General features: G+C 37.2%; 1 protein-coding gene across 1 annotated transcript in view; it reads right to left on the reverse strand.

The window, feature by feature from the left end:
- KHDRBS3 (KH RNA binding domain containing, signal transduction associated 3) overlaps positions 1–27,978 on the reverse strand; it is a 164,443-nt gene that overhangs the window by 47,451 nt on the left and 89,014 nt on the right. Inside the window, exon 6 of the mRNA XM_045561489.1 lies at positions 19,680–19,875. Within this exon, the coding sequence (XP_045417445.1) occupies positions 19,680–19,875 (196 nt within the window). The remainder of the gene's footprint in view (positions 1–19,679; positions 19,876–27,978) is intronic.

Here is a 27,978-nt window from a genome sequence, read left to right on the forward strand (position 1 = left end):
GAAAAGGAAGAACAACTGAATGTGACTCCAAATCAACGTCCGAGTTTCCAGGCAAGCACTAGAGGAAATTATTGTTGATCACTTACTTATTTTTATTATAAGGTAGGAGATGAGGTCACTGGCTGAGAATAGGGGGAGATTACCAGTATATAAATGATCGAGCAAATGATTAAAATGAGAAATTATAGAGCATCGTGGAGCTGGGTAAGAACCTCTAAACCTTAGGGCTTTTTTTTTTTTGTCTGAGGACTGGGTGATCTGAGGGTTTAGCAGTCCTCCCTGTTTTTCCTAATGCTCTTATCTTCCAGTGTTCTTAACCACTGGTTGCTTATGTTTTTTTTTTATTTACATAATTTTACATTACAAAATTCTTCTATAGATTTTTCTGAGGCTAAAATAGGAATTTTAAAACACAGTGAATACATTATTTCTATAAGTTAATATGTAATTGAGTAGAATCACAAAAATAAAGCATAGAAGGGGATGTTAAAGATTTAGTTCATGCCTGTATCTAAGCTTAGAATCTGCTCTTAAAATTCTTCCCAGGACCTGAGATGGGGAACTCATTACACTTCACTGTTGGCACTGCTCAGCTACGCTGAAAGTTTTCTTTACATTTGAAATCTTTGTGTCATTTCTCACATTGCCATATATTCTCCTAGAGAACATTCCCCAATGTAACATGGCCCCAATCTACATGTCAGCCTCATTTTTTGCAGTGTGTCCTCTGCCTTAAATGCAGCAAGGACTTCCAGTACTACATGCTGTTTCCTACAAGTCTGTGCCTGCCCTTTCTGCCTAGTGAATTTTCAAGATGAAGCTCAAATGACAGCCTCCAGTTCCGTTATAACTTCTCAGTCCACAAAAACAGAGTCTATGCCACCTTTGTTATGCCAACAATGGACCTCATACATATACCTCTATTACTGTACTGTACGGATATGACTTGCTTTTTGCCTTGCCTACCATGCTAAACATGGATTGTGTCTTACTCATTCTTTCACGCCAGGCACAGAGTAAAAACAATGCCTGGAACACACTGAGGACTCAGTATTTTACTTAGATTGCTGGATTGAACCTCCCCCAGAGGTCAAATCCTTCCCTGCTCAGTCCTCTCACCTCTGCTCTGAGTTCTCCACAGCTGGTCTATACATCTTCAGAGCCTCTAGCCATTCTTCAGATGACCAGAAGTGAGGAAACTGGGTATTACAAATTTATTTTAAGGGACCTACTGAACTTCCTCTGGTAGAAGCTTAATAAAGCTCCCTTCCATTGTCAAAATGTACTACAAAGATGTTTTATTCCCTTCCTTGCACTTTAAAAATAGGGCTCTGCACCTGGAGTGAGGCATTGGTGGAGATGCATGAGATCTCTAATAAAGTGATAAGAAGCCACGAACCGACCCAAGCTATGAAAGGTACTTTTGTCTGGATACAAGCAATGCTTCCTGATTTACCATCCCACCATCATTCCAACTAACCAATAAGTCTATTTTTTTAATCTGCTAAATCTCTCTCACGCTCATCCCTTCCTCTACATCCCCAATGTGAATCATTAGATTCATTCAGAATTATCTGATTTATCAGAATCATTCAGAATTTCGCAACTAGACTAGTAGGAGATCCTAACTGGCCTTCTCAGCCTTCTAATCCTTCTTCATCTAAATATTCTTCCAGAATTATCTACCTAAAATGCAACTCTGAGTTTGTTGCTTCCCTCCCTGCATAAAAATCTCCACTCTCCCCCTCTTCTCTCCTTGTTACATTGCCAAGCCTCTCACAGTCTTGCCCTTAGCAACTTATCTAGACAACTTACCTGGCAGTGCCTGCCACTGCCACCTTGCCCTGTGAGCACTGGCACCTTGGTAAGGGCTATGTTGTTTCGTGCTGTAATTCCTCTGCACAGGCTGTTTCCTCTGATATCACCTTTCTGGTCAGCCAACCAGAAGACTTCAGGCTGAATTATCACTCCCTCCTTCGTGCTTCCACAGTAAGTCATAACTTGTATATACACGGCACTTGTAATTACTTATCTGCCTCCTTTCTCTTACTAGTCTGCAAGGTCCTTGAGGGTAAGGACCCGGCCTTGTTCTCTTGTGTTTTCAATGTCTGGCACATAGAATGCATGTGGTAATGTTTGTTGAATGAATGAAGAGAACTAATTAATGATCAAATGGCAGGAAATGGAAGAAGCACTTCTTTGAGATAAATGCAAATTGAGGAGTTATTGCAGAACAAAATGCACTATTAAAATATTGTAAAATTTGATAATGAGACTTCATCTGTATTATTTTCTGTCAAACATTAAATATCAGTCTTACATTCCCTGCTCTCAGCAAGAAAATTTCCCTTTGGAATTCCGTACTCTATTTCAGAAAGTCAGAACAACATTATTAAAAATAGTGAGCAAACATGGAGAAGAGATAAATATATATTATTGTACCTTTTTCCCTCATTAAAGAGACTTGCTTATTCATCAGGCTACACGTTTGAATTTTTAGCTTAGAAATGACACTGAACCGACAGTGGTGAGCTAGACACTAGTGGATGCCAGGCTACGGTAAGGGCAAACATGTTCTAACATAGGTAGAGATTCTTCATTTGTCATTCTTGACCTATAAAACTCAAACGGATATAAGGTCAAACACCAGAGAAATCTTGCTTTGAAAAGAAGAGATTTTTCTGGGATAAAGGAAACAGCATGACCTATTTAATTCTATTTCTGTCACAAGTAAAATCAAGCATAACATTTAAACTTGGGAAAACCATTTTAAATGAACAGAGGAATTTACAAAAGAGTGATTTTAAGAATATTGTTTCAGTTTCAAGGCCTTTTAAATGGAGATAATTATGCTACATGACACTTCACTTAGGGTGAGAACTCATCATTTCAAAATATACAAAGTTTTCATATATAATACAGTGTTAAAAGCTTATTTAGTTTTATGATTATTTTGAGTTTATAAAACACACATCAGTTAAAAATAGTTTTTCCAAAATTCATTTTCACTGTGATTCTGGTTTATAATATCTTTGTCAATATAGTATTACCTGTGAGTTACCATTAATGGCTATGAGCACATCACATAACTAAGTTATAATTAAAGACAAAAATAATATTAGTAATAATTCTAAATAAGAATCTTTCCCATTATCATTTAAATAAAACATCATTTAATAATCAAATCACACGCTCAGTTTTTTACTTTATGGAATATATTATGTGGCTTTTAGACTAACACAACTTTTTCATATCAGTCTTTGGAGTCTGATGACTAAGTTCAAATTCCAACTCTGCCACTTAATAGCTGTGTAGTTTTGGGGAAATCGCTAACCTCTCTGAACTCCAATTTTATAATTTGCAACATGAGAATCATAATATACCTCCTGGCTGTTTCTCATGGTTGTGTGAAGATTACCCAGAAAATATTTATGAAAGGTGTTTGGCACAGTTCACGCCCAGTTCCAATTTAATTAAAGACCTATTGCTTTTAACACTCTCAAGCTGTGAGGCCAGAGAAAAATCAAAGCTATCCAGGTATCTGTCTACTGTAGAACATGATGAATTCTTAAAACTTTGTCTAAAATCAAATGTCTGCATTTCCATTCTGCAAATACTTATATTAATGACTGTGGGTTTTAGATAAAGAAGTGACTGTTCAAGATTCGCTGCCATTCTATCCACATGTGAATACAGCCTTTAAAAGCACGTCTATTATTCATAGAATGTCTAGAATTATATTTGTTTGGATTTGCCAAGGTGCTCAAAAACACAGTAAAAGGACAATGAAATTAACAAAGTTAACCCAGAAATTCCACAAATAAAGGGAAAAGTAACTATAAATAAAAAAATTAAAGAAAATGAAATTAAACCAGAAATCCCACAAATATAGGAAAAGGGGGAACTGAGTAGATTTTATTGAGTCCACATTAACCTGGCATCATGCTAAAGATTTTTATATAGCTCTTCCCATTTTCCCTGTGAGGGAGACACTGCTGAATGCCTACTCTGTGTCAGACTCTGTTCTGAGCACTGGGGATATAGCATTAAACATACAAAAAAAAAAAAAACCAAAATCTTTGTCTTTGTGGGGAAGGAAATAAATCCGATCATCAAAAAATATCCCATGTAAGACAGTGAGAGTGTTGGGGAGGGTTAAGACTTTAGATAGGGTAGCCAGGGAAGTCCTTACAGATAAGAGACTGTAAATGTGAAAGAAATAAGGGAAACGGCCAGGCAGATTTGGGGCATTTTGGGAGCATTTCAGACAGAAAGAATAGCAAGTACAAAGGCCATGAGGTGGAGGGGGGCTATGGTTTGAACATTCGAGTTCTTCCAACATTCATTCATATTGTAACTTAATTCCCATTTTGGTGGTCTTAAGAGGTTGGGCCTCCTGGGAAGTGATTAATTAAGATATGCAGGCTCCACCCTCATGAGTGGGCTTCATGCTCTTATAAAGGAGGCTTTGGGCAGCTGCCTGGCCCTCCAGTCCCTCCAGCACCTGCTGCTTTTCTGCCCTGTGAGCACACAGCAAGAGGTGCTATCCGTGAAGCAGAGAGCGAGCCCTCACTAGACACTGAATCTGCCAGCCCCTTGGACTAAACAGCTTCCAGAAATGTGTGAGAAATAAACTTCTAGTATTTACAAATTATTCAGTCTAAGGTATTTTGTTATAGCAACTGGAACAAACTCAGACAAGAGGTAAAAGTGGAGTGAGCAGGGGGAGAGGTGCAGGGGCCACATCATGTGGGGCCTTTTGGGCTTTAAGTGAAAGGGGTGACCATTGGAGACTTTGTGTTTCATGCTATTTTTTGTGTGGTCCAGTCTCTTATCTCTGTGCTTCACGGATCTAACATCTAGTATATTATTTCTTTAGCTGTGTCTAATCTGCTATTGAACCCATCTATTTACTTCTTTTCAGTTCTAGAATGTCTATTTTTTCTATATTTCCCAGTTCTCTGCTTAAATCAACCTTATTTTTTAATCCCTTGATTATAATGAGTATGATTAGCTTGTGTTTGCTATCTGGATCTCTTATGATATGCTTCTATTGTTTTTCTCAGTGTTTTATTGTGATGCTTTCTTATATGACTGTAATTTTTGATTATTTGCAATTATATATGAAAAATTATTTTTTATATTTCTCCAGAGAGAATTTAGATTTGATTTTTGTAGGGGATAGGTAAATTAGTAATTCCAGACTAATCTCAGTCCCACAGAGGACAAAGATAATTGGAAGCTGACCCTCTGTATTCTTCTACACAGATTTTTTGGGATCCAATCCAAAACCTAGGAGATTTATTAGCCCCTTCACCCAAACTTGGTGGACCTTAAATTTAATTTTTTTTAATTTCCCCAATCTCTGGATTTCTTTTAACGCTCAATTCAGCTTCTCAGCTGCCTTCTTTAGGAACTGGCAGAAGCCCACAGCAGCCTTTTTCAACCAGGGCTCCACCAGAGAATAAAGCCTGATGCATTAAGGTACCCACTATATATAAAATGAATCAGCTTCTTTCCTATGCAGATAGAGTGATACTAGCTATACATCATCCTTGGGACAGTTGAGGAAATATTCACACACATCATTTTTTATATTGTGTGATTCAGATGAGGAATCTCTGTTGTGAAAGGATGCCCCAAAGGAAAATCTGCCAAAAATGCTGAACTTAACATTTTGGCTTTCATTTTTCTCCAAGTTGTTAGTCCAGTAATTTTTATTAAACTCTTTTAGTTTTCATGCCCTCACCAATTATTATTATTATTATTATTATTATTATTATTATTTTGCTTATTTGTTATTTTTTTTCACTTTCTGTAACTGTTCTCAGCAAGACTTTGGGGCCCGATTCTCATCAATATCCAATATTCACTTGTTTATTACCCATGTCTCCCACTGGAAATGTCCCCATGAGAACAGGGCCTTCTTGTGCCTTGTTTACTGCTGTGTTCCCTTTGCCTGGCACAGAGCAAGCATTCCCTTAGCAATGGATTTATACTGATTTGCCCATTCTTTCAAGTGTTCTTGCTTGAGAAGAATGGCCCCTGTCTGAAAGATGACTGGCCACACGAAAGATGTCAAATGTCTTTAATCCCACCGTGAAGGGGAAAGGGCTTTTGGCCCACCAAAATGCACATCTAATTCACAGTGTAGAGATTTCTATACAATGAAAATGGTAAGTACCAGGCCATCAGTTTTATAATATTAGCATTAAGATTATTCTTTGCTCAGCTTTTAGACTCACTGAGAAAGTTTCAGATTATTACCTGGTATAACAGCAGTTCTGCTTGAAGGAAGACGCGCTGTTCTGTTACAAATGAGACTATCTGGTCTACTTAGTAGTACAATTCTCTTAATTCACAAATTGGTCATATTTTAAAACTCTTTAGTCAAGCATAAAATAAGTCATAAAAAGGTACAAATCCTAAGTGCAGAGCTTAGTGAATTTTCACCAAGTGGGCACAGCTGGTTACACACCAGCAGTAAACAGCACCAGGATTAAGAAATGGAACAGCAACAGTCCACAGAATCTCCCCTTATGCCCTTTCTTGATTACTACCCCTCAAAGTAACCACCATCTTGACTTCCAACACTAACAATGAGTCTTACTTGTGTTGAGCTTTATGTAAATAGAATCAGTGTAGCTATGATTTTGTGCCAGGTCTCTTTCATTCAGTATTATGTTTGTGAGAGTCACCTATGTTGTCATGTGTAGCAACAAATTGTGGTTCCTTCTCATGGTTTTAAAATATAGCTCTACATGATTACACCATAATTTTTTTTTATTCATTCTACTGTTGACAGATATTTTGCTTCTTAGCCTGGGTGCAGTGCCTCATGCCTGTAATCCTAGCACTCTGGGAAGCTGAGGTGGGAGGACTGCTTGAGGCCAGGAGTTTGAAACTAGCCTGAGCAAAAGCAAGACCCTGTCTCAAAAAAAAAAAAAAAAAAAAAAAAGTATTTTGTTTGTATTTTGCTTCTTTATAGTTCTTGCCTACTAGGTTCTTACACAAGTCTTCGGGTGCATCTACATATGTATCTCTGCTGACGAGTCACCCAGGAGTAGGACTGCTAGGTCTTGGGAGGCATGTGTGGGCTCTAACAGATAGCCCAATATGCCAAACATTTTCCCAAAGAGGTTGTATCAATATACATTCCCACAGCTATACAGGAGCGTTCCTACTGTGCCTCACACTAGCTAACACCTAAAACTATCTTTTTGATTTTAGTCATTCTAGTATGTGTGAATAGTACTAAATATTATACTTTTCACATATGAATATCCGAGATACAATCCCTGAAATATAGAACTACACTGGTAAACTGAAAAATTAGATTTCTGAGCCAACAACAATAAAACTCCTTATATATCACTTTCTGTGTGTCAGGCACTATTCTAATGACTTTCCATGTGGTAATTTATCTAAGCTCCATAACAACCCCATGTGCTAAGAACTAATACTCCTGTTTATAGACGAGGAATGGAGGCAGAGAGCAGTTAAGCATCTCTATCCACCAAGGTCACACAACACATAGCAATTAAAGGTAGAGCAAGGATTTGAAAGTAGCTTGGCTCCCAGCTTTGCTTTTAACTGCAATGAGATAGTTCCTGCTCCTGTAAAACTGAAGGTCAGATGTTGTGCTACAGTCAACTCCCTAGGAAAATGCAGCATTATGAGGACATTAGGAGGACGTATCTAGACAGCCAGCTGGCCTTCCACTTGTTTCACCCCACCTGACAATGTGGTTCTATTTTAAACTGCTTTTTAATTTTATTCTAAACTACTATAAGCCATGGAGTGTCTTTCAAGATTCCATGTCCTGTCATGTACCTCACATTCTACTCTACCTATAAACAAACTAAACAGAATAAACATAATGTATTATATCAATCAATAATAATATACCATCATCATCAATAATATACCACCACCAAAATTATCCTGGCTGTCTGCAGTACACCAAGACCTTCCACGTGTTTAGGCCTTTGAATACTCCCAGCTCTGCCTGAGTGCTACTAGTCCCTTTTCCTATTTGGTTTAAATGTTATCTCCTCTAGAAAGCCTTTCCATGTTCCATCAAACCATCAAACAGTCTTCCCTCTTTGTTCCTCTCTAAATATTCTTTGTACTTAAGTCAATTAAAGGTATTCTTATCCTGAATGTCATGTTTTGTCTCTGCATCAAGAAATCGAATACTGAGTGCAAACTATACACTGGACCTTGTGAATGAAAAGGCACAGCCCCACCATCAGTAACTTAAAGTGTAATGGGAAATGATAAAGCAAATAAAGGAATGATTACATTAAGATAAGTACTCTACATAAGATGTATATATATGAACTCAAATAATAGAGATTGACCACCTAAAATACAGAGGGGATTATGAACGGATTCAGAGTGAGGGTGATGACTTGCTGGAGTGTGGACATGCCACCACAAAATACGCTACTTTAGCATAGAGAGCATTTAGAGCTGAAGGCAGCTGCGAATAGCAGAAACAAGGAAAGTTCTCTGCCCTCTATTCGCCTAAAAGTAAGACATAAATTTATAAAGATCAAGGTATCCCTTCCTGCCCTCTCTAACACGAGGGGCAAAAGCAATCACCGAAGACAACTTCAGACCCTAATTAGTCAGAGAGAGCACCACAGCAACAAATGCCCGCTGATTTGCCCTCCCACAATTTGTTGCCCTAGTGACTCAAAGTCCTTTTCCTTCGTTTAGTCACTTGTCTAAAAATGTATTGTCCCTTGTTGAAGATGCTTATATAAGCCAGAGTTCTAAGCCACCTCTTTGAGATTTACTCATTCCCTGGATTTCTCTCAGTATATAGGAATTTTACGTGTTAATAAACTTGTTTGCGTTTCTTTTGTTATAGGGGTTGATTTCAGCTAAGAACTCACAAGGGTAGAGAGAAAATTATTTTTCCTCCCCTACACTGTGTTCCTTGCTAGTCTCTGACCTACCTGTAGGCAGAAAATGAGTTCTATGAATGCTGGTTAAATGCCCAAGGAAAATGATAAAACTAAGGCAGGTTCTTGTAGGAAATCCAATATAACAAAGGACTAATCTATTGATTCCCAAGTTCCCTTCCCTGCCCCAGCCCTAAACCACCTGAGGGACATGACACACCTGTCATATCAGCTCAAATATAACCATCATCGCTTAACTTGGATAAGCAAGCCTAATTATGAAGTCAAAATTTGCTTTCCATTACTTAGTGACATTGTCATTTTAGAGCTTTCCAATCCCTTGATAAGGTACTGTTTTGTTGTTGTTTTTGTTTAAGGAAAAGAGAAAAAATAAAAACAAAAAAACCCTGTATACGCATATATTTAAAATCTGGACTTATTTCCTAAAGTTTTACATTTCTAAAATAAGTCAACCTTTCAAGCAATTTAGGAAAAAGATTGACTTGTGAGGCTCCTGACAGACATTTCAAGTAAATTGCACACTGCTCTCACCCTTGCTTCTGGTAAAATGAATATAAAAAATTATAGAACCTTCATCTTTTTATCTAAAATAAAAAGGTGTCCCTAGGCTTTTCAATTCACATTTAAAATGCATTTTCATAAATAACCTTTTCACAATCTGTACTCTGTTTTAATTAAATTTCTCACTATGGAAAACAAGATAATTGAAGCAGTTTAGAGATTAGTTAACTGTCAGAAATTATGCCAGTAGTCACTGCATTGGGAAAATCTGCCATCAGTACAACCCTCAACTTTACAAAAATCCCCAAACTAGTCATATAATTAAAGATTCAGGTGAGTTCTCGCTTTCTCAAAAGAATGAGAAAGATTATGACTTCACTGAGTCTTTAAACAAAATTTACATTAAAGAATAACACGTACATTTAAAACATATATTTGGTTTTCCCTAAAGGCCTTCACTGATGATCCTAGTCATCAAAATTTCAGGAGTTTATTCTTATCACAGAGGAAGAAGTGGTGGTCCCTGTATTCCCATGTTACAGATGAGGAAACCATTTGTGGCAGTGGTAGTGTTTTTCTTTAAGAAAACCTTCATCATATACAGACGGCCTTAATGAGTCACGAAGCCACAGAACAGGCAGAGGCGGCTGCTTGCTCTCAGAACACAAGGTTTCGATCTCTGCTCCTATTCAAAACTATCTCTTTGACTCCATAATCCTGGATGATGTTAACCAATGCAGATGTCCTATGACGAAATGTCATACCCTACAATAGTTGCAGAAGGACTGGTAAAACCAAGTACTCCTTAATCATAATCCACTTGCTCCAAATTCTATATAGCAACCTTTATGCCAGAGCAGACTGAATAATTTTTTCCCACTGATTTGTCAGTTTCTCTATTCAGGGGTGGGGAACCTGCGCCCTCGGGGCCACGTGTTGCCTTCTGGATCCTTGAATGTGGCCTTTTCACTGAATCCAAATTTTACAGAACAAATCCCCACCCCTGCATCAGCAGTGTGACTTTGGAAAGGGAAGAATATACTGCTTTTCTGTGACTACAGAATTAGAAAAAAAAATTATAAAAGACGGGTACACTGCCCTACAATTTTGTGATGGTTTCCAAATGTCAGTTGTTTCAGGTATCGTCCTTCCAAACTTATAATAAATTATAAGCAATAACTTCTTTACTGGTGTTAAGACTGCAGTTGATTTTACAAAGAAGCATCAAGGAAGCTCAGGTAAGATATACCAGATCAGGGCATCAGTTTAGAAAAAGCTCAAGTCAGTAAGATATATCAGGTCACGGCGTTAGTTTAAAAAACACCCACGACCAGTTATGCCTTGATATATGCTTATGGTTGTATCCTTAGCTCAGTTCTTGTACTCTTTCCTCAACTACTTACTTTCTCATTTCTTCTTAGCCCACATTATATAATTTAGAATGCTGGGAATAAATGTTTTAGACTAGGGATTAGAGAATTTGGGATCAAAATCTTGGTCCATGAATGGCACTGGCTGGTTCTCTATCTGAGGCTTAGTGACCGTGACTCCTCCCTTCCAGCTGAGAATACCACCTGGCAATGCTGCTGTGAGGACTGTATGCAACCACGTAAGTCAAAGTGCAGCACGGCAGTGGTCTCTACCATACATCAAAGTCCCCTGTGGAACATTCCAGACGTATAGAATGCGTTTAGGCTACCTCCTACATATTCTCACCAGAGGGTCTGGAGAGAAAAGCACTTGGGTACTATAGTCAGATGCACTTGGCTTGGCTACTTCAGAGCCATATGGCAGCTTTGAGGGGCCTCCAGCATCTCATTTAAAAACATGTACCTAAGGCAAAGTGCAGGCTCTAGTGCCCTTCATCAGCCTGGCCTTGCCTTTGCCTCACTCTCTTAAGTAGGCACTACCACATCGCAGGAGGTGATTTAAGGACAATTCCACATTTTATTCAATAAATATCTTGTGGCTGGATAATCAAAGTATATCAAATACCTGCTGAAGAAAAAAGGTTCTATATGCTGATGAGTCTGCATGATTTCATCTACAATACCCTACCATAGTTATGTTTAAAGCATCATCAGCTCAGCCTCAAAAGCTTAGGATAATTACACAACATTGAGATATTAAGAGACATTAGTGAATGATAAATGCTTCCTATGAATGATAAATACTTCCTATGAGTAGACAGTTGATACAATCATAATTAAATGAGTTAGAGAATAATATGATGAGAATTTTTAAGACAATTTTAGTTTATACATGTTAAGGGATGGCAAGTCTGTATTTAAAAAAAAAAAATCTCGTTTTTTAAAACATTTTTCAAAACTTGTTTTAGAATTCCAAAGACTCACACTCATTTGAGATTGTTTCTATCATCATTAAAATGTGTGCTTTGTTTATTTTGCAACTTCCTTTTCAATATCAATGTTTCTATTTGATGAAAATATAATTTTTTACTACAAAAACCATCTTTAGGATGATGATAGTGGAAATCAAGTTTTGACAAGAAATAATCAATCCATTACAGAATTTTCAAGTTGGAAAGAGGTTAAGATTAATCTAGTCTAACCTGCTGAACTAACCTGCTGAACTGCTAGCTAAATATCATCATCACCATTACGCAGATTTAAAAAACTCAAATAACAATAACAACAACAACAACAACAACAAAAACTAAGGCCCAGAAAGGTTAAATAATTTGCATATGAAGACAACAGATGGTCATAATGAAGGGAAGAGGGATACTACCTAGTACAGCCATGTGTTTCAGTCAACTGGGAACTGTGTATACCAATGGTGGTCCTGTAAGATTTTACTATATTTTTACTGTACCTTTTCTATGTTTAGATACACAAATATTTAGGATTGTGTTACAATTGCATACAGTATTCAGTATAGTAACAAGCTGGACAGGTTTGTGGAGTAGGAGCAAGAGGCTATACCACATAGCCTAGGGGTGTAGTAGGCTATACAATCCAAGTTTGTGTAAGTGCACTCCAAGATGTCTGCACAAGATGGAATCACCTAAGGATGCATTTCTCAGAATGTATCCCTGTCACTAAGTGACACATGACTGCATTTTGCCTCTCAGAATCATACTCTTTATTAAATTGCATTGCTTTTCATATTTATTAGCTTACTAAATAAACCACGTTATGTTTGCTAAAACTGGCTTAAGACACTCAATTTTACTTCAGTAAGTATGTTGAAAAGCATACATCATACACGGCATGACAAAGAAATCGTTGGCATTAACAAAGGCCAAGTTGTCCATCTTCCACACATTTATTTGGGATCTCCAAAATGTCAGGCCCTGGGCAGACTACGATAAAGACATAGCTCCCACCCTAAAGGATCCCACAGTCTACTGGGCTCAAGGACAAGTAAGTAAACACAGGGGTGGGTACAACGTGATAAAGGGACATGAAAGATCTGCTACCTGTGTCTGATTAGGTCCAGGAAGTCTCTACGACTGAAAAGTAGAAAATAGGGTTGGTGTGCACAAAACAAGAAAGAGCACCAGAAGAGATCTGGAAGCACGTGGAGAGAGACAATGTTAAAGTGCCTATGTGTTTAGGGAAAGGCAGTTGGTGTAGATGGAATGTAACATGACAATCTGGGCAGAGGAGGCTGATGAGGCTAAACAACAAGTGGACAGTCAGGAAGGTCCTCAAATATCATATACACATGTTTTTTAATTTCATGGTGAAAAGACTAAGATCCTTCTAGAATTCTAAACTACTTCTCTCTCCTTATATTGTGGCGGGATTTGGGAGTAGAAGTATATCAGATTTTAGATACTAGAAAGAAAGCTCAGTAGAAGTAGTATGAAGGACAAATTATTTAAGGAAAGGAACTAGGGCTGGAGCAAGACTACAAGTGAAGGTGCTACTGAGGATGCTATGACAACTGTCTGTGCATCCATCCTTCCAAACAGCCAGTATTTACTGAGTGACTACCATGTGTTGGCTGCTAGGAATAAATGAGTGAACAAAGACAGAATCATAACTAAACCTGCTTCAACACAGATGAACTGGAGATCAAAGAGTTATTCAGGAGGAAGAAGTGAAAAGACCTGGTAACTGCAAACAAAGAATAGAGAGGCTGGAAGAATGAGATCTTGGGGTCTGGGTACATGGTAGTGCCATTCACCCTAACAGGGAACTCTGGAGAAGAATGAGGCCTTTTGTACTGTCTATACCATAGTTTTCAAAGTGCTTACAGGGCATTCAGGGAGAGAGGGCCATAGGAAGGTGATAACGAACATAGTTAGAGACTTAGATTTGGTAGTTTTGATACTGTGATATAACAAGAAATATACATTTTGGTCTTCTACACCTCCTAACTCACAGGTCCTAAAACTCTTGGTATTTCCTAAGTGATAAAAGCAATAAAAGGTAAAAGAAGGGCCTTTTATTATTCATAACAATCCCCCTCCAACTAAAAAAGCAGAGTTTATGTTAATAAGGTGACTTCTGCAAAGTCTCTAAGGATTGAGGGGGAGGTGGCAGGGATGGTGTTGAGGGAGGCTGGCTGTCAGGGGAACCAACCCTGTAATTGAAGGGCTGGAACTTTCTGCCCCACTCCTGACCTTCTGGTTGGGGAGAAGGGCTGGAGATTGAGTTAAGTAACAATGACCAAAGATTTAATCAACCATGCCTCCATTATGAAGCCTCCATTAAAATCCCAAATGAAGGGGGCTGGAGCGTTTCCATGTTGGCAAACAGTGGAGGTTCAGGTCATCAATTTACTTAATAGAACACATGGGTCTGCGTATATATATCTGGTGGCTTGTTTCTGATTAACAGACTTTTTTATCTTAATTTAAAACATTCCAAGCTTTAGACAAAACTTTATTTCTTTAGCCAATCACACATCAAGGAATCTTTAAACCCTCCTATAACCTGGAATCCTCTGCTTCAACATGTTCTGCCTTTTTGGGCCAAGCCAATGTACACCTTCCATGTATTGATTTATAACTACATGTAATTCCTGTCTCCTTGAAATGTATAAAACTAAACCATAACCCAACCACAGAGAGACCACTTGCTCAAGGCTTCTTGAGTGTGGCTCTCTAGGCCATGGTCACACATATTTGGCCCTGAATAAACCTCTTTAAATTGTTTTACAGAGTTTGGGTCTTTTTCCATTGACAGCAGGATTTGAAAGAATAGGATTTTCCCCTATTTTTGTTTACATAAGCAACTGATTTGACTTTTTTTTTTTCATCTTTTATTCTGGAAATGATAGCCTCAAATAGTAAATATTAAATGAAAGTTAAAATGAGTTAGAACTGAACAAGCTCTATAGAAATCAAACCTTTATCACTTAAATATATTCCAAGGAGATCTTTAAAAGTTACATTTCTGAGTTCCAAAGGAATGACAGGCCCTTCTCAGAGATATAGATGCTTGAAAATTCTTAAATAGTGAAAATGCTACTTTTATTTTTGCCAACCAATGTGTGAACCTAAATAAAATCTTAAGTCTCCCAGACGAATGAATGGACCCCCTGTTGGCCAAGGTAACCCCGGAAATACCCTAAAGCTGAGTTGCTGGCCATGAGAAAGGAGGTCAGACATGGCTCCCTGTGCCCTCTTTCCTTCTTGGAGATATCCTTTGTAACTCATTAACAGGCCTAAGGCTAAACAACGCAAAGCTTAAACCACACCTGCAGGCCATCAATTTATTCAACAGATTACTTGAGTTTCAGTAGCTTGTCTGGGATTAACAGACATCCTTATTTTAAGTTAAAACATTCCAAGGTCTCAGATAACCTTCATTTCTTTAACCAACTACAAATCAAAAAATCTTTAAACCCCACCTATTAGCTATAAGCCCCTGCTTAGCGATGTCCCACCATTTGGGGCCAAACCAATGTATACCCTCCACATACTGACTTAGGGTCTTATGTGTAATTCCCATCTCCATGAAATGTATAAAACCAAACTGTAACCCAGCTACCGAGGGCACATTTTCTCAGGATCTCTTGAGGCTGTGTACTCTGGGCCGGCCACACACATTTGGCACAGAATAAACCTTTTTAAATTATTTTACAGAGTTTGTTTTTTTTCCTATTAACCAATGTAATCATAGAAGTTTACTCTTTTTTTTTTTTTTTTAAATCCTAATGCCATGTTATCCCATTCTTCCTAAAAGTTCTCTATTTCCATTTACCTACTTAGGTTAAAACCACAGAATTAGTGAATTGCAAGGGACACAGATGTTATTTAATTCAGTGTCCTATAATCCCTTTCATGGCATTCCTGCTGAGGTAAACATGTAATATCTGCTGTACTTTCTCTTACACTGAAGAGATTTTGTTATAATCTCAGTTGGCAGAAGACTCTTTTTTGTTTTTAAATAAAGCAGTGATTTTTTAAGATGGAAAATAGGCCTTGAATGTTGAATCCGGAATCTGCTCCTTCTTTACTTTGGGCAAGACACTTACCTTCCCAGATCGTAAATTCTCATTTGTATGACACAGAGCATACTATGTCACTGCATGGTTGTGAGAATAACATGACATATATGAAAATGCTCTGTGGAGAGCAGTTTCTCATGAAATATTATGTCCTTCTTGGAAGTTCCTTTTTATACTGCATGAGATTTACAGTATGTTACTCTGTTTCCTTTAGGAGCTACACAAAATTAGTCTTATTCCTTTATAACCTGTGACTGCCCTTTGAGCACTAGAAGACAACTTAGGCAAGTTATTTTTTCAAATGTCAGCTATCACATTTCTTCCCACCAGATAGTTTTAATAATGACTTGGGAAAAAAAATCAATGGTAACCTTCATTAGAACAACTTATCAAGTCTCTGTTTAGGGTTATTCAGTCCAGCAAACATTTACTAAGTGCTTATGATGTGTCAAAAACTACGCTAGTGGCCAAAGATTAAACTAAGAAATACAGTATTTTTATCTAGAAGTTTATAATCTTCTCAAAAATAGACAACACCAAAAAAATGGTTGTACATATAGCTACATGTTAATAATTATGTCATATGAAAACTGCTATGTGAGTAAAACTGAAAAATCATACAGAGGCATTTGTGCTCAGTTCTCCACAGATGACAATTTTTAAAAGCTCAGTCTTGAAAATATTCATTCATCCATTCATTTAGCAAATATTTCCAAAAGACCTACCGTGTGCTAGACATCATACTAGTTGCTGGGAATAAAAAGGTGAACCGGGGGGAGGAATCCCCACTACAGTGGACTTTAGAATCTAATTTATGATTATTCCAATTCAATGTCATAATTATTTTAGTATATTCTAAGAAGACCAACTTTTCTACTTGATACATGAATGAATAACCATTTCTTTGTGTTACAGGATTTTTTGCTTTATTTTAAGTACACTTATAGCGTACCCACTCTATCTAAAATTCTAGAAAGAAAGAAATAGACAAAAAATTTAAAAGCAGAGTATACTTTCCTCCCCTTTCCCATGCTACAAAGATAAGTGTGGTGTGTGAGTGGTCTTTAGAATTTCAAACAGTGAATACCAATGGCCAATGTCTGGAAGTATCTTAGAGACTGCAAAGCTGTACCAGAGAGCCTAGAAGTAGGAAATTCAATTAAAATTGGGTGGGGAGGAAGATGAGGTCAGAAGAGCATACCTGAGAGGCAGTGCTACTAATGGCAAGCCACTGTAGGTGAGGTGAGGGGCTTTATCTACTCCTTATACCAACTATCAGCAATAGTTTGTTATATACAGTGTTCAGCTCTTGAAGGTTTTACTAGAACTGTGTCAAGAGGGCTTATAAAATGCTAGGCTAAATGAGGAAAATCTTTTTTTAGTTATTAATCTTAAAAGGTATTCCCAGGAATAATAGATACTAAGTTAAGTAGAAAAGTTATAACATCTATAATGGGAGTCCTTAATGACAGTACTTCAACTTGGGGAAAGAGGCATACCATGATAATATTTTTTTTCCTTCGGTGTCCCACTATACTCCCAGAGCATATGTGGAAAGCACACAGCTGTTCTATGTGTGCAAGAGTTATTACTGTATAAACTTGATGAAATTGCAAATGCTGCATTTCAGCCAAATTGAAATGGTGATGGCAGATGTAGCCGTCAATTATGTGAAGGTAACACTACGGTGTGACCAAGAGTACTGGCCTTGTGTTGAAACCGCAGCTGCAGTGTCAACCGGTGCCCGGAAGCATGCCAGGTGGAGTGAGTGTGGGACAGAAGCAGTGCAGGCTGCCTTCTTCCTCAGGAGCTCTCAGACTTTTGTCTGCTCCTGAAAGGACACAGGCATTCTTCTATAGAGCCATCATCCTTGAGTGGATGGAAAGGGGAGTAAATTAACTCAACAGAATACTCTGCAATTCAATTGTTTCAATGCCTTTCCAATCATTTATCAAAAAAAAATCAGAGCTACAAGTAGAAGAAGCAAATGTCTTCAATTTCTCTTCCTTTTGCTTTTCCTCCCTTGGACTTTAACCTTTCAAGTAATTTTTATTGTTATTCATCTATGTAATTTCTTTCCATACTCACTAGTGCATACATGCTGATATAGAGAATATGCGTACCTGGTTCACATGGTAGAAATTCAGTCAATCTTTACTGAGAGGAAAGATGAATTACATGTAAAGAAGGCAATAGCTCTTTCTGAAATACGTGGATTGTGAAGCCAAAAAAGTTAAATACCTTGCTTGACTGATACTAAAATTTATGGTAAAATGGAGACTAGGATCCAGGTTTCCCACACTCTCTGCCTGGCAATTTCCACTACGTCATCCAGCCACATCTACGTTAAATCCAAACCTAAGAGAAATCAAGGTACGCTGAGGTGGAAGTAAACAGACACTGGACCTACCTAAAAGGAATTTAACATTTCCTCACCTTCATAGTCTCTGCTACTTTTAGGAGATTCAGCATTTGTGGAAGAGCTCAAGGCATGATTATTTTAAGTTTGATAAGAATATTAGGAAATAGGAACAAGTCAAACTGTAATGAATAAAAAGAGAAGAGATGGGGCCACATCCTTCCTAGATTAAATAACAAAATGGTGACTGTTTACTAGGGGATTTATTCATTAAATATAATTCACTGAGCTCCGAGTATGTAATCTCGGCCAAGTATAAAGAGATAAAAGTTATCTCCCACCTCTCCCCCAACCCAGAAGTTCACAGTCTAGGTGGGAGAGAAATATAACAATTGTAGTAATGCTCAATAGGTAAGCTTTTACCTCCTCTGAATTTCTCTAGCAGTAGCTGACCTAAGTCCAAAAGGATGAACAGGAGATAATCAAATGAAAGATGAGAAGATCATTTCAGCCTGGGCAGGCAGCATGAGAAAAGTCTGCAAGCATAAGAAAACATGGCCTATTCAGGGAATTACAAAAAGTTCACTCTGTCCAAGACAAAGATCTTGATCTTTCCAGTGGCTACAGATGGAGCAGAAGAGGTTGTCTGTGGCCCAGGGATTACTGCAATCTTTAGAAACTGTGCAAAAAGGTACTAAGCACCTAGCAAGAGAGTGCCATTAAAGTAAAACATGAAAATCTATTGGTTCTTGCATTTTATCCCTATCAATGCTTCCCTTTCACTGACAACAGCTGATATACTCTTACTTTAATATTTTCAATTACTAATATGAATTCGCTATCCACTGCTTATTTTCTTCATTTGTGATAAACTAAGATATTATAGTAAGAGTCCCAGGGGACTTATAGTCTTAAAGAATTCCTTTCCCTCTCAATTTTCATGGTTCTTTCTCTTATGTTAAATCAGTCTATGAACCATATCAAAGAAACACTGAAGGGTGAATAAAAAAACTCACTGAATTAGAAAAAAAAAAAGAACTTTTGTCTTCTTCCCTGAGAAGAATTCCATCAAAACTCTATACTCAGCAGCACAGTTTAGGGGAAAACACTTAAGGGTGAAACCATCTTGGTATATGTAGGCAATTATTTTTTTAATGATTGAAGTATTCAAGAAGTAGAATATGAAAGAATGTTATGTTAAACTCTTATAAGAGCTTGATAACACGTCTCCTGGACCCCAGACTTGCACCTCCTCACCACTCAAATTTTTCTTCCATACCTAAGATTTAAGCTATTTGATGAAAGAGGTCATGTCATTTTTGTATCTCTAGTACTAAGTACTTATTTAGCATTCAATAAATGTTTGTTGAACTAAGGTAGAATTATTCAAGAGCTAAAACAAACTGAGGGAAGGTACTTGGTTACAACGTCCAGTGCCAGTGTCTGACACCTTCACTTACATATTCTCCATAGGTCTCTTGTGTTGGGGGTGGTGGTGGAGGTCTGTACCCAGTTGGAGGGACTCCTCTTGCTCTCGGAGTGAGAAGTCCTCTTCCTCGACTCACTGGCCCTCTGGTAGATAGGACTCCCCTGGGAGTTGGTGTCCCACGAGGGACACCAACTCCAACCGGCCGGGCTGTGACTCCTCCCCTTCCCCTGCAAGCAAGAAGGTCAAATTAGCAATATTTATCATATTCTCTAACATTCCATTACTCATATATGTTTAAACCTCAGAAAAATCAATGTGCTATATTTCTGTAAAAAGGAATAAGGAAATCATAAGCAAAGTAAGAATTAAAGCAAACAAGAAACAGTTATCTACCAAAAGGAAGTGAAGTCATTCAGGCAGTTAGTCCAGCAACAATGTGGTAATATCAAAGAAGTTCAGACTTAATTTCTGGCTAGTATGCACAGCAGGAAGCTATGACATCTGGAGAGGCTGCATGCACTGTTGACTTCCACATGATGCCATGCCAGGATCACACCATCAAGTGGGCCTTACCTTGCTTTTCTATGGACAAGAAAACTGAAGCTTAGAGAGCAAAGTCAGAGACCAAAACATATACCACAGTTTCACCAGAGAGAGAATAAATTGTACTTTCCCAAATAATGTATCACCTACATGGTAATATAAAATAGAATTCTTAAGTTAAATAAATATAAGCATTTTCTAAAGCAGAATTCAACATATTCATGTATTTCTAACGTAAAACATGAGATTTCAAGTCAGAGAGGAAGAAAGGATGTGGCTATATCAAGCATGGTTCAACTTAAGCAAAAACGTGAGAAAATGTGCAAGTTCTATTTGAAGAAATAAGTACAGAAAAGGGTGTCCACATCAGAGAATAAAAGACACAGCCTGATCCATCTCACCTATACAAGGTCCACCAAATAAGAACTGGAGCTGGTAATGCTAGTTGTCTACAGATCAGTTTCCTCCTCCTCCAGTGTGTTCGGGATGGCAAATACACAGTTCAAAACTCATTTTACAAAAACAAAAGAGAAAGTTAACAAAACCAAAAGCTGGTCCTTGAAAAGATCAATAAAACTGATAAACCTCTGGACAGGCTAAACAAGGAAAAAATCCACCAATATCAAAAACAAAGAAGGTTTCATCCCTACTAACCTCAGGACATAAAAGGATAATGAAGGAATACTATGAACAACTTCAGGCCTCAAAATTTATTAACATAGATGAATGGGACTAATTCATTGAAATATACAAATGACCAAAACTCACACAAAGAGAATTAAACAATCTGAATAGACCTATATTAAATAAATTTAATCAATAAGTAATAACATTTAAAAAAGAAGGCACACATTCCAGATGGTTTCACTGAATTCTATCAAATATTAATATTAAAGGAAGAAATGATACAAGTTTTCTACAGTTTCTTCTAGAAAATAAAATCAGAGGGAACCTTCCTAACTAACTTTATAAACCTGGTCATTGGAAGCGCCTTATAAAAATTATTTCTATATTACTAGTCAGAGGCTGGACCAACCTGGGCCAGCCAGAGATGATTGGTCCCAGCTTGGCAGGGACCTATCATAGAAGGTGTCTCCCAGAATTCTTTTCTAATTCTCCCTCTGGGGGCTACAACTGGCTGGGGGTAGGTGGAAAAGGGAAGGACAGGTGCTGGCTTTGGGACCAATCCAGCTGCTCTCTGACCTCCCCAGGACGAGGCATGTGGTTCTAATAACCAATGTAGAAAAACACATTTCATTATATGATGAAAAAGTAGAAATAAATCTCTCTCATGAACACAGATGCAAAAATCCTCAAAAATATTAGGAAACTGAATTCAATAATATATTAAAAGAATTATATGGCCGGGCGCGGTGGCTCACGCCTGTAATCCTAGCTCTGGGAGGCCGAGGCGGGTGTATCGCTCAAGGTCAGGAGTTCAAGACCAGCCTGAGCGAGACCCCGTCTCTACTAAAAATAGAAATAAAACTATCTGGACAACTAAAAATATATATAGAAAAAATTAGCCGGGCATGGTGGCACATGCCTGTAGTCCCAGCTACTCGGGAGGCTGAGGCAGTAGGATTGCTTAAACCCAGGAGTTTGAGGTTGCTGTGAGCGAGGCTGACGCCACGGCACTCACTCTAGCCCGGGCAACAAAGTGACACTCTGTCTCAAAAAAAAAAAAAAAAAAAAAAAAAGAATTATATAACATGACCAAGTAGGATTTATTCCAGGTATATAAGGTTGGTTCATTATTAGAAAATCAATGTAATCTACTACACATCAATAAGGCTAAAATAGAAAAATCTTATGGTTATATAAATAGAACAGAAAAAGCATTGGGCAAAATGCAACACCAATTCATGACAATCACTTTCAGTAAACTAGGAATAGATGAAAATTTCCTCAAGTTGAAAAAGAACAACTAAAACAAACCTACAACATAGTCAATGTTGAGAAACTGAATAGTTTTCCCTTAAGATTGGGAACAAGACAAGGAGGTCTACTCTCACTGCATTCAACACTATGCTGGAATTACTACCTATTTCAATAAGATAAGAAAAGTAAATAAAAATTATATAAATTTTGAAGGAAGAAATAAAACTTTCTTTCTTCACAGGTGACATCATTGTCTATGTAGAAAATGCCACCAACGAATAATAAAAAAAGAGAAACAAAAAGTCACTCCTAAAACTAATAAATTAATAAAATAAGATCTAAGAATATAAGGTTAGCAAGTCAAATGCTTTCCTATATGCCAGTAATGAACTGGAATTTAAAGTTTAAAACACAAAAACATTTACTGAAACCACAAAAGAAATGAAATATTTTGGCACAAAGCTAACAAAATATGTACAGAATCTCTATGTAGAAAACCACAAAACTCTGATGAAAGAAATCAAAGGAGAAATATTCCATAGTCATGGTTATAAGACTCAATATTATAAAGATGCCAATTCTATCCAATTTGATCTATAGACTCAATGTAATCAAAATCTCAGTGACCTATGTTATGGATACCAACATTCTAAAGAATACATGGAAAAGAAAAAGATCTAGCAGATATAACATAATACTGAAGAAGAAAAACAATGTTAGAAGACTCATAATATCTAATTTTAATACTTATTATAAAGCTATAGTAATCAAGACAGCCTTGTATTGGTAAAAGACTAGACACAAATCAATGGAACAAAATGGAGAGCCCAGAAATTGACCCTCAGAAATAAAGTCAACTGATTCTTGGCAAAGGAGCAAAGACAATTCAAGGGAGAGATGATAATTGTTATTTTTTAACAAATTGTACAGGAACAATTGGATATCCATATGCCAAAACCAAAACAAACAAAAAACCAAAATAAAAACAGTACAAATGTTGGTCAAGAGTCAAGGGCACTGGAATCAGATCTGAAGTCAATTCCTCATTGCCTTGCTAGCTTAACTTTACCTGCCAGGTAACATTCAAACAAACCAAGAAGCAGAACTCTCCAAGCCAGTTTCCTCAATTGTGAAATGGGGATAAATACAGAACCCATTTCTTAGTGTTATTTTGAGGGAAAAATTACATAGTACATATAAAGTGTTTGAAATGTTTTCTGACTCAATAAAGATCAACAATTTATATAAATTTCAATCATTTTGAACTGTACTTACAGAGACACTATAATTTCTGTACTGCTTTACTTTGTATCTCCAGTATATATCAAGAAAAATCTTCAATGTGATTAAAGAGTAGTTTGTAGATATAGTACATCTAACTCCTTTGTGCTACTTCAACTAATTAGCATATATGTAAACTATTAAATAATTAAGGCTTCCTGTTTCCTTATCCAATACTCCACCATCCCATCCAGGGTACTATATGGAACACAAAATATTCAATATGCTTTTTGAATATACAACTGTATACCTTTCATCAAATTGAAAGACATAAATTTATAAATTTAAATTTATATATTCAAGAAGCTCACAAATCTTTGCCATAATCATCGATATTCTTCATTATGTGTCACTGGGTGTATGGAATCGTAGTAAGGAATTATTAGCTGCTATAGAATTTGAGACAAATCATTTGATGCATCTAGTATTTCTGGATACTTATCTCTAAAATATGCTTTGAAGATTATTATTTTTTAAGTGTTGAAATTCCACAGAATGGTGTTAAGCAGTATAGCATTAACATTGCTTTAGATGACACTGGTGGGTGAATGGCATGAAGGACAGTGACTTGCTGATGTAAGAATCTTGTCATATCCCAAAACATTCAGTGAGTGCTATAAATGACATTCAGGGTAAAGCCAAACAGCTGGACTGACAACATGAGATAAGAAGAGAAAAAGTGCCTGTTAGATGACATTTATATTGATAATCAACGGGATTTTTTTTTTAAACTTGAAAAGTAGATCCAAACTGATATAGGAATAGGGTGCCACACTGCTCAGAATGAGTGTAACAGAAAAACAGAAAGATAACACATCTGCAGAGAAAGTTTCAAAAGCAGACTAATGAATGAACTATAGTGGCTCTGTCTGCAGTTTTTAGCAGGCTAACCACGGTTTCTGGTCCTGAAACTCAGATATGAAAAAAATCCATAAAGGATTTTGTAGTGGAAGACTTTCGTGGGAATAGATGCTTTGAATGAACAAATACAAGAAATTATTGACTAATCAGAAACTACTTAGTTTATAGATGAATAAAAGGTTTTAAATGTGATAAAAAAAAAACAACCATGTTTTGGGTTTCAACATACCCGTACTTGAATTCAGTTCTGTCACTTCATCTCTGAGCCTCAGTTTTCCCACCTGTATGATGGGGTTAATGGTATCACTCTTCCTGCAGAATAGCTGTGAAGTTTATGTATAGGGTATGTAAAGCGCCTAGCCTAAAACAGGCACTTGGTAAGTGGGAATTACTGTGTATCCTTTTGCTTCTACTGTCCTCATATTTTCTTTTGGCTGCTTATTAAAAGACAAGTAGAGCAGACAGAAGGTACAACTCACGTCAGTTCTCGTATTATATATTTAACAACAGTAATGTGGTCTAGTAGAGTAAGAGTTTGTAAATATATACTAAATCGTTTGGCTTTTATCTGTAACTTTTAGAAGCAGCATCAAAGTATAGCAGGTAAAACAATGGGTTCAGTGGCAGAAGGCAGGACTGCCAACACCAGCTCCACAGCATTACTGGTTTGGTGACTCTGGGAAATACAGTTGACTCCTGGGGCTCAGGAAGGGCAGGGCCCATGGCTGACTACAGAGTAGGACCTGTGACAGGGTCCTAACCTGATATTACTGGTATCACAGCGCGGAAAACCTTCCCACAGATCCAATTGAGGTCCATGCCCTGATGCAATAACAGTCTAAGGGATAACTGCATTTTTCCTACGGAATCCTTAACACATTTGACAATCGTTCTTCACTCCTGACAGTGCTTTTCTGAAAATAAAGCTCAATCATTCTAAGGTCTTTTTCCTTGCCTAGGGTTCCTGTGGGAATGAGAGGACAGACAAAAGGAAAAGGTGAAAGCAGCCTGCAGTTGGAGTCCCTCAGAATACACTTAAGAAACTGTCAGAGCTGATGAAGACAAAAGCTCCCAAATAGATGACGCTGGCAGCTCTTACTCCAAGCACCTTTGGAGACCACCTGAACTGTTGTTCACGTGCATCCACATCACCCTGGGGCCTTGTTACAGGCAGAGTCTGAGTCAGCAGGTCTAGGGTGGGATTGAGATTCTGTTTTTCTAACAAGCTCTCAAGTGCTGCTGCTGTTAGTCTGCAGACCATCTTTTGATTAGCTGGGTTTAAGATTCAGAGGCTACAGCCCTGTCAGGAATTACGCTATTGGTTATCTCTTTTTGTTATTCTGTGTTCCATCCAATCTTCAATGCACTTAAAAAATTAACTGAGCAACTGTTTCGTTATCCTACAGTGTACAGAGTATAAAAGAAATCCAAGGCAATTTATAAATTATAATTTAATACAAGTTACAAACTGGTTGTCAGTAAAATTGTTGATGATATAATGTAAAGAAGTATACCCTTTTGTAAAGCACAAGAAAGTCATTTATCTTCTCTTTGGATTCAATCAAGTAGCCCCTAATGACAGAAAGCTCCTTCCTCACTTTGAAGCCTATGTCACTCACTATTATCCAATTCTGATTGTCAGCATGTGTTTACTTTTTTATTTAATACAAAAATAACAAAACTCTTTTCTCTATAATTCCTATCAGCTCTATTTCTGCCTTTTGGAACTATGCAGTACAAGTTTCCTTCCCTTCGGCGAACAATGATGTTGACAAAGGAACTTGAGAGAGAGCTTTGTTCAAGGTCTTACGTTGAGTGATCATCACATTGTCACTGCTACCGGAATTTGATTTTTAGTGTAGGATCATTCTGAGTAATCAGAAAAGGAACTGTGACAGAGTCTGAGCTTGAATAGGACATTAAAAAAATTAAAGACAATTTGCGTAAGTGTGCGCTCAATTTTCTATCTCCATTTTATCGATGAGGGAACTATGGCTTGGAGAGAAGTAACCTCAAGTTCCTCTAGGCCATCTAGCTAGTAAGAGCCCAGGCTGACTCTAGAAACTCTAATTTTCCAGTGCCATACCCTAATTTCAAGCCACAAACAGCCCCTTTCTTTTCTGTTTCTAAACCTCCTTCTGCTTAGGAGGACTTCCCTTTGGCACTATCTTGCCTCATTCCTTCACCTTCCGCGTAAGTTTGTTCAAACCCGTTCTCTCCATTCAGAATACTCCTACTCTCATTTCTATTTCCATAGCACTCTTTGTTGATCTCTCTTTTCCCTATTTATACCAGTCACTTGTCTCTCTGACTTTTCCTCTCTTATACTCTAGACTCCCTGAGGTCAAGACAATGACTTAATCATCTCTGTTACTTCAATTCTTGACATAGAAAGGACTCAAGGAAATTTGTGATATTAATAACATAACATCAGAAACAGACTGATTTTCAAAGAGGTTTTGAAAAAAGTATTAAAACTTCTGAAAAACCAAAGTGTTGTGGGGAGGAGCTTGCCACTGTATATGAACATGCTCCCTGGATTCCTTCTCCAGCTTTTGCACTGGACATGTATGTGCTGGCCGAGCTGGAGCCAAGAGAACCAGATAGGCTGCTTTTCGTGTCCGTCCCTGCTGGCATGTAAATTATGAGTTTTTGTCATGACTTCTCAATAATTTGCAACACTATTTGCTTCAGTAATTGCCTTCCTAAAGCCTATTAATATTGAGGTGATTTTAAAAGAAACCATCAATTTTTCTCCTTTTGTCTCCCCTTCATCAACTCCAGGGTGGCTGGTCACTAACATACCATCAGAGAGTACTTTAATAAAAAAGTAATTTGATAGTGAGTACTGATTTCAGTAGGAGGAATTCAGTGGACCTTATAGTAGGAAACAAAAACAAAAACAGAGAAACTCATTTTCAACCTAAGTCCTCTAGTGTTCTGCCTGGGATATGGGGCATACATGTCACGTGTAGAAACCTAGTTGTATTAAAGGCACAAACTGTGTAGTAATGACAGAGTTGGAAGGAAGGAGGGGCGGGTGACTATTGTGATAGTTTAGGTGGGAGGTTGTACTGAGCAGGTTAGTCTACTAGAGAATCAAACAATTTAAAAAACATCCCAAAAAAGTTTTTATTTAAAATTTCTATAAATCTGTCCAGTTGAGAAAGAATTATCACTTTCTTTTATCTACCCTTTCCTTAATAAAAAAGTACTGTTTAATATTGATTGGTACATTAATATAAATCATATCATACATTTGGTGAAACATTTATGGCCCTAATATTAACTACTCAAGTCTTCCTAGTAACAGTTCTCATAACTTCATATACTAGAGGGGAAAAATATACTATTTTCAGTTATTAAGACAATCCTTAGCAACTACGATATCATTCTTAATCCATTTTAAAGAGAGTATCATTTAACATTTCTACTTAGCATGTAACTCTTTGTTGTTTATCCTTCTAAAAATGAAATTTTTTTAAAAAAATAAAAGATTTCAAACATTTCAAATGGCAGTAAAAAAATTTGTTTTTACATTATCAAAAAATAAGGTATTAAATTCCTAAAATATATATGCATTAAAGTTTTGCCAAAATAAATACATTCTGCCTTCTAGTCATACATATAGATATAAATTCATAAACAACAGATACATAATTGCCTTGTAAAGCTGCCTTATAAGAACAAAAAACTAACTTTTTTAATAGAGTAAGAGGCAGAGAGGAAGTTTTCTTTTTCATAAAAAACTGTTTGGAACTAGG

Source organism: Lemur catta, chromosome 9 (genome assembly GCF_020740605.2).
Source record: "Lemur catta isolate mLemCat1 chromosome 9, mLemCat1.pri, whole genome shotgun sequence".
Lineage (NCBI taxonomy): Eukaryota > Metazoa > Chordata > Mammalia > Primates > Lemuridae > Lemur > Lemur catta.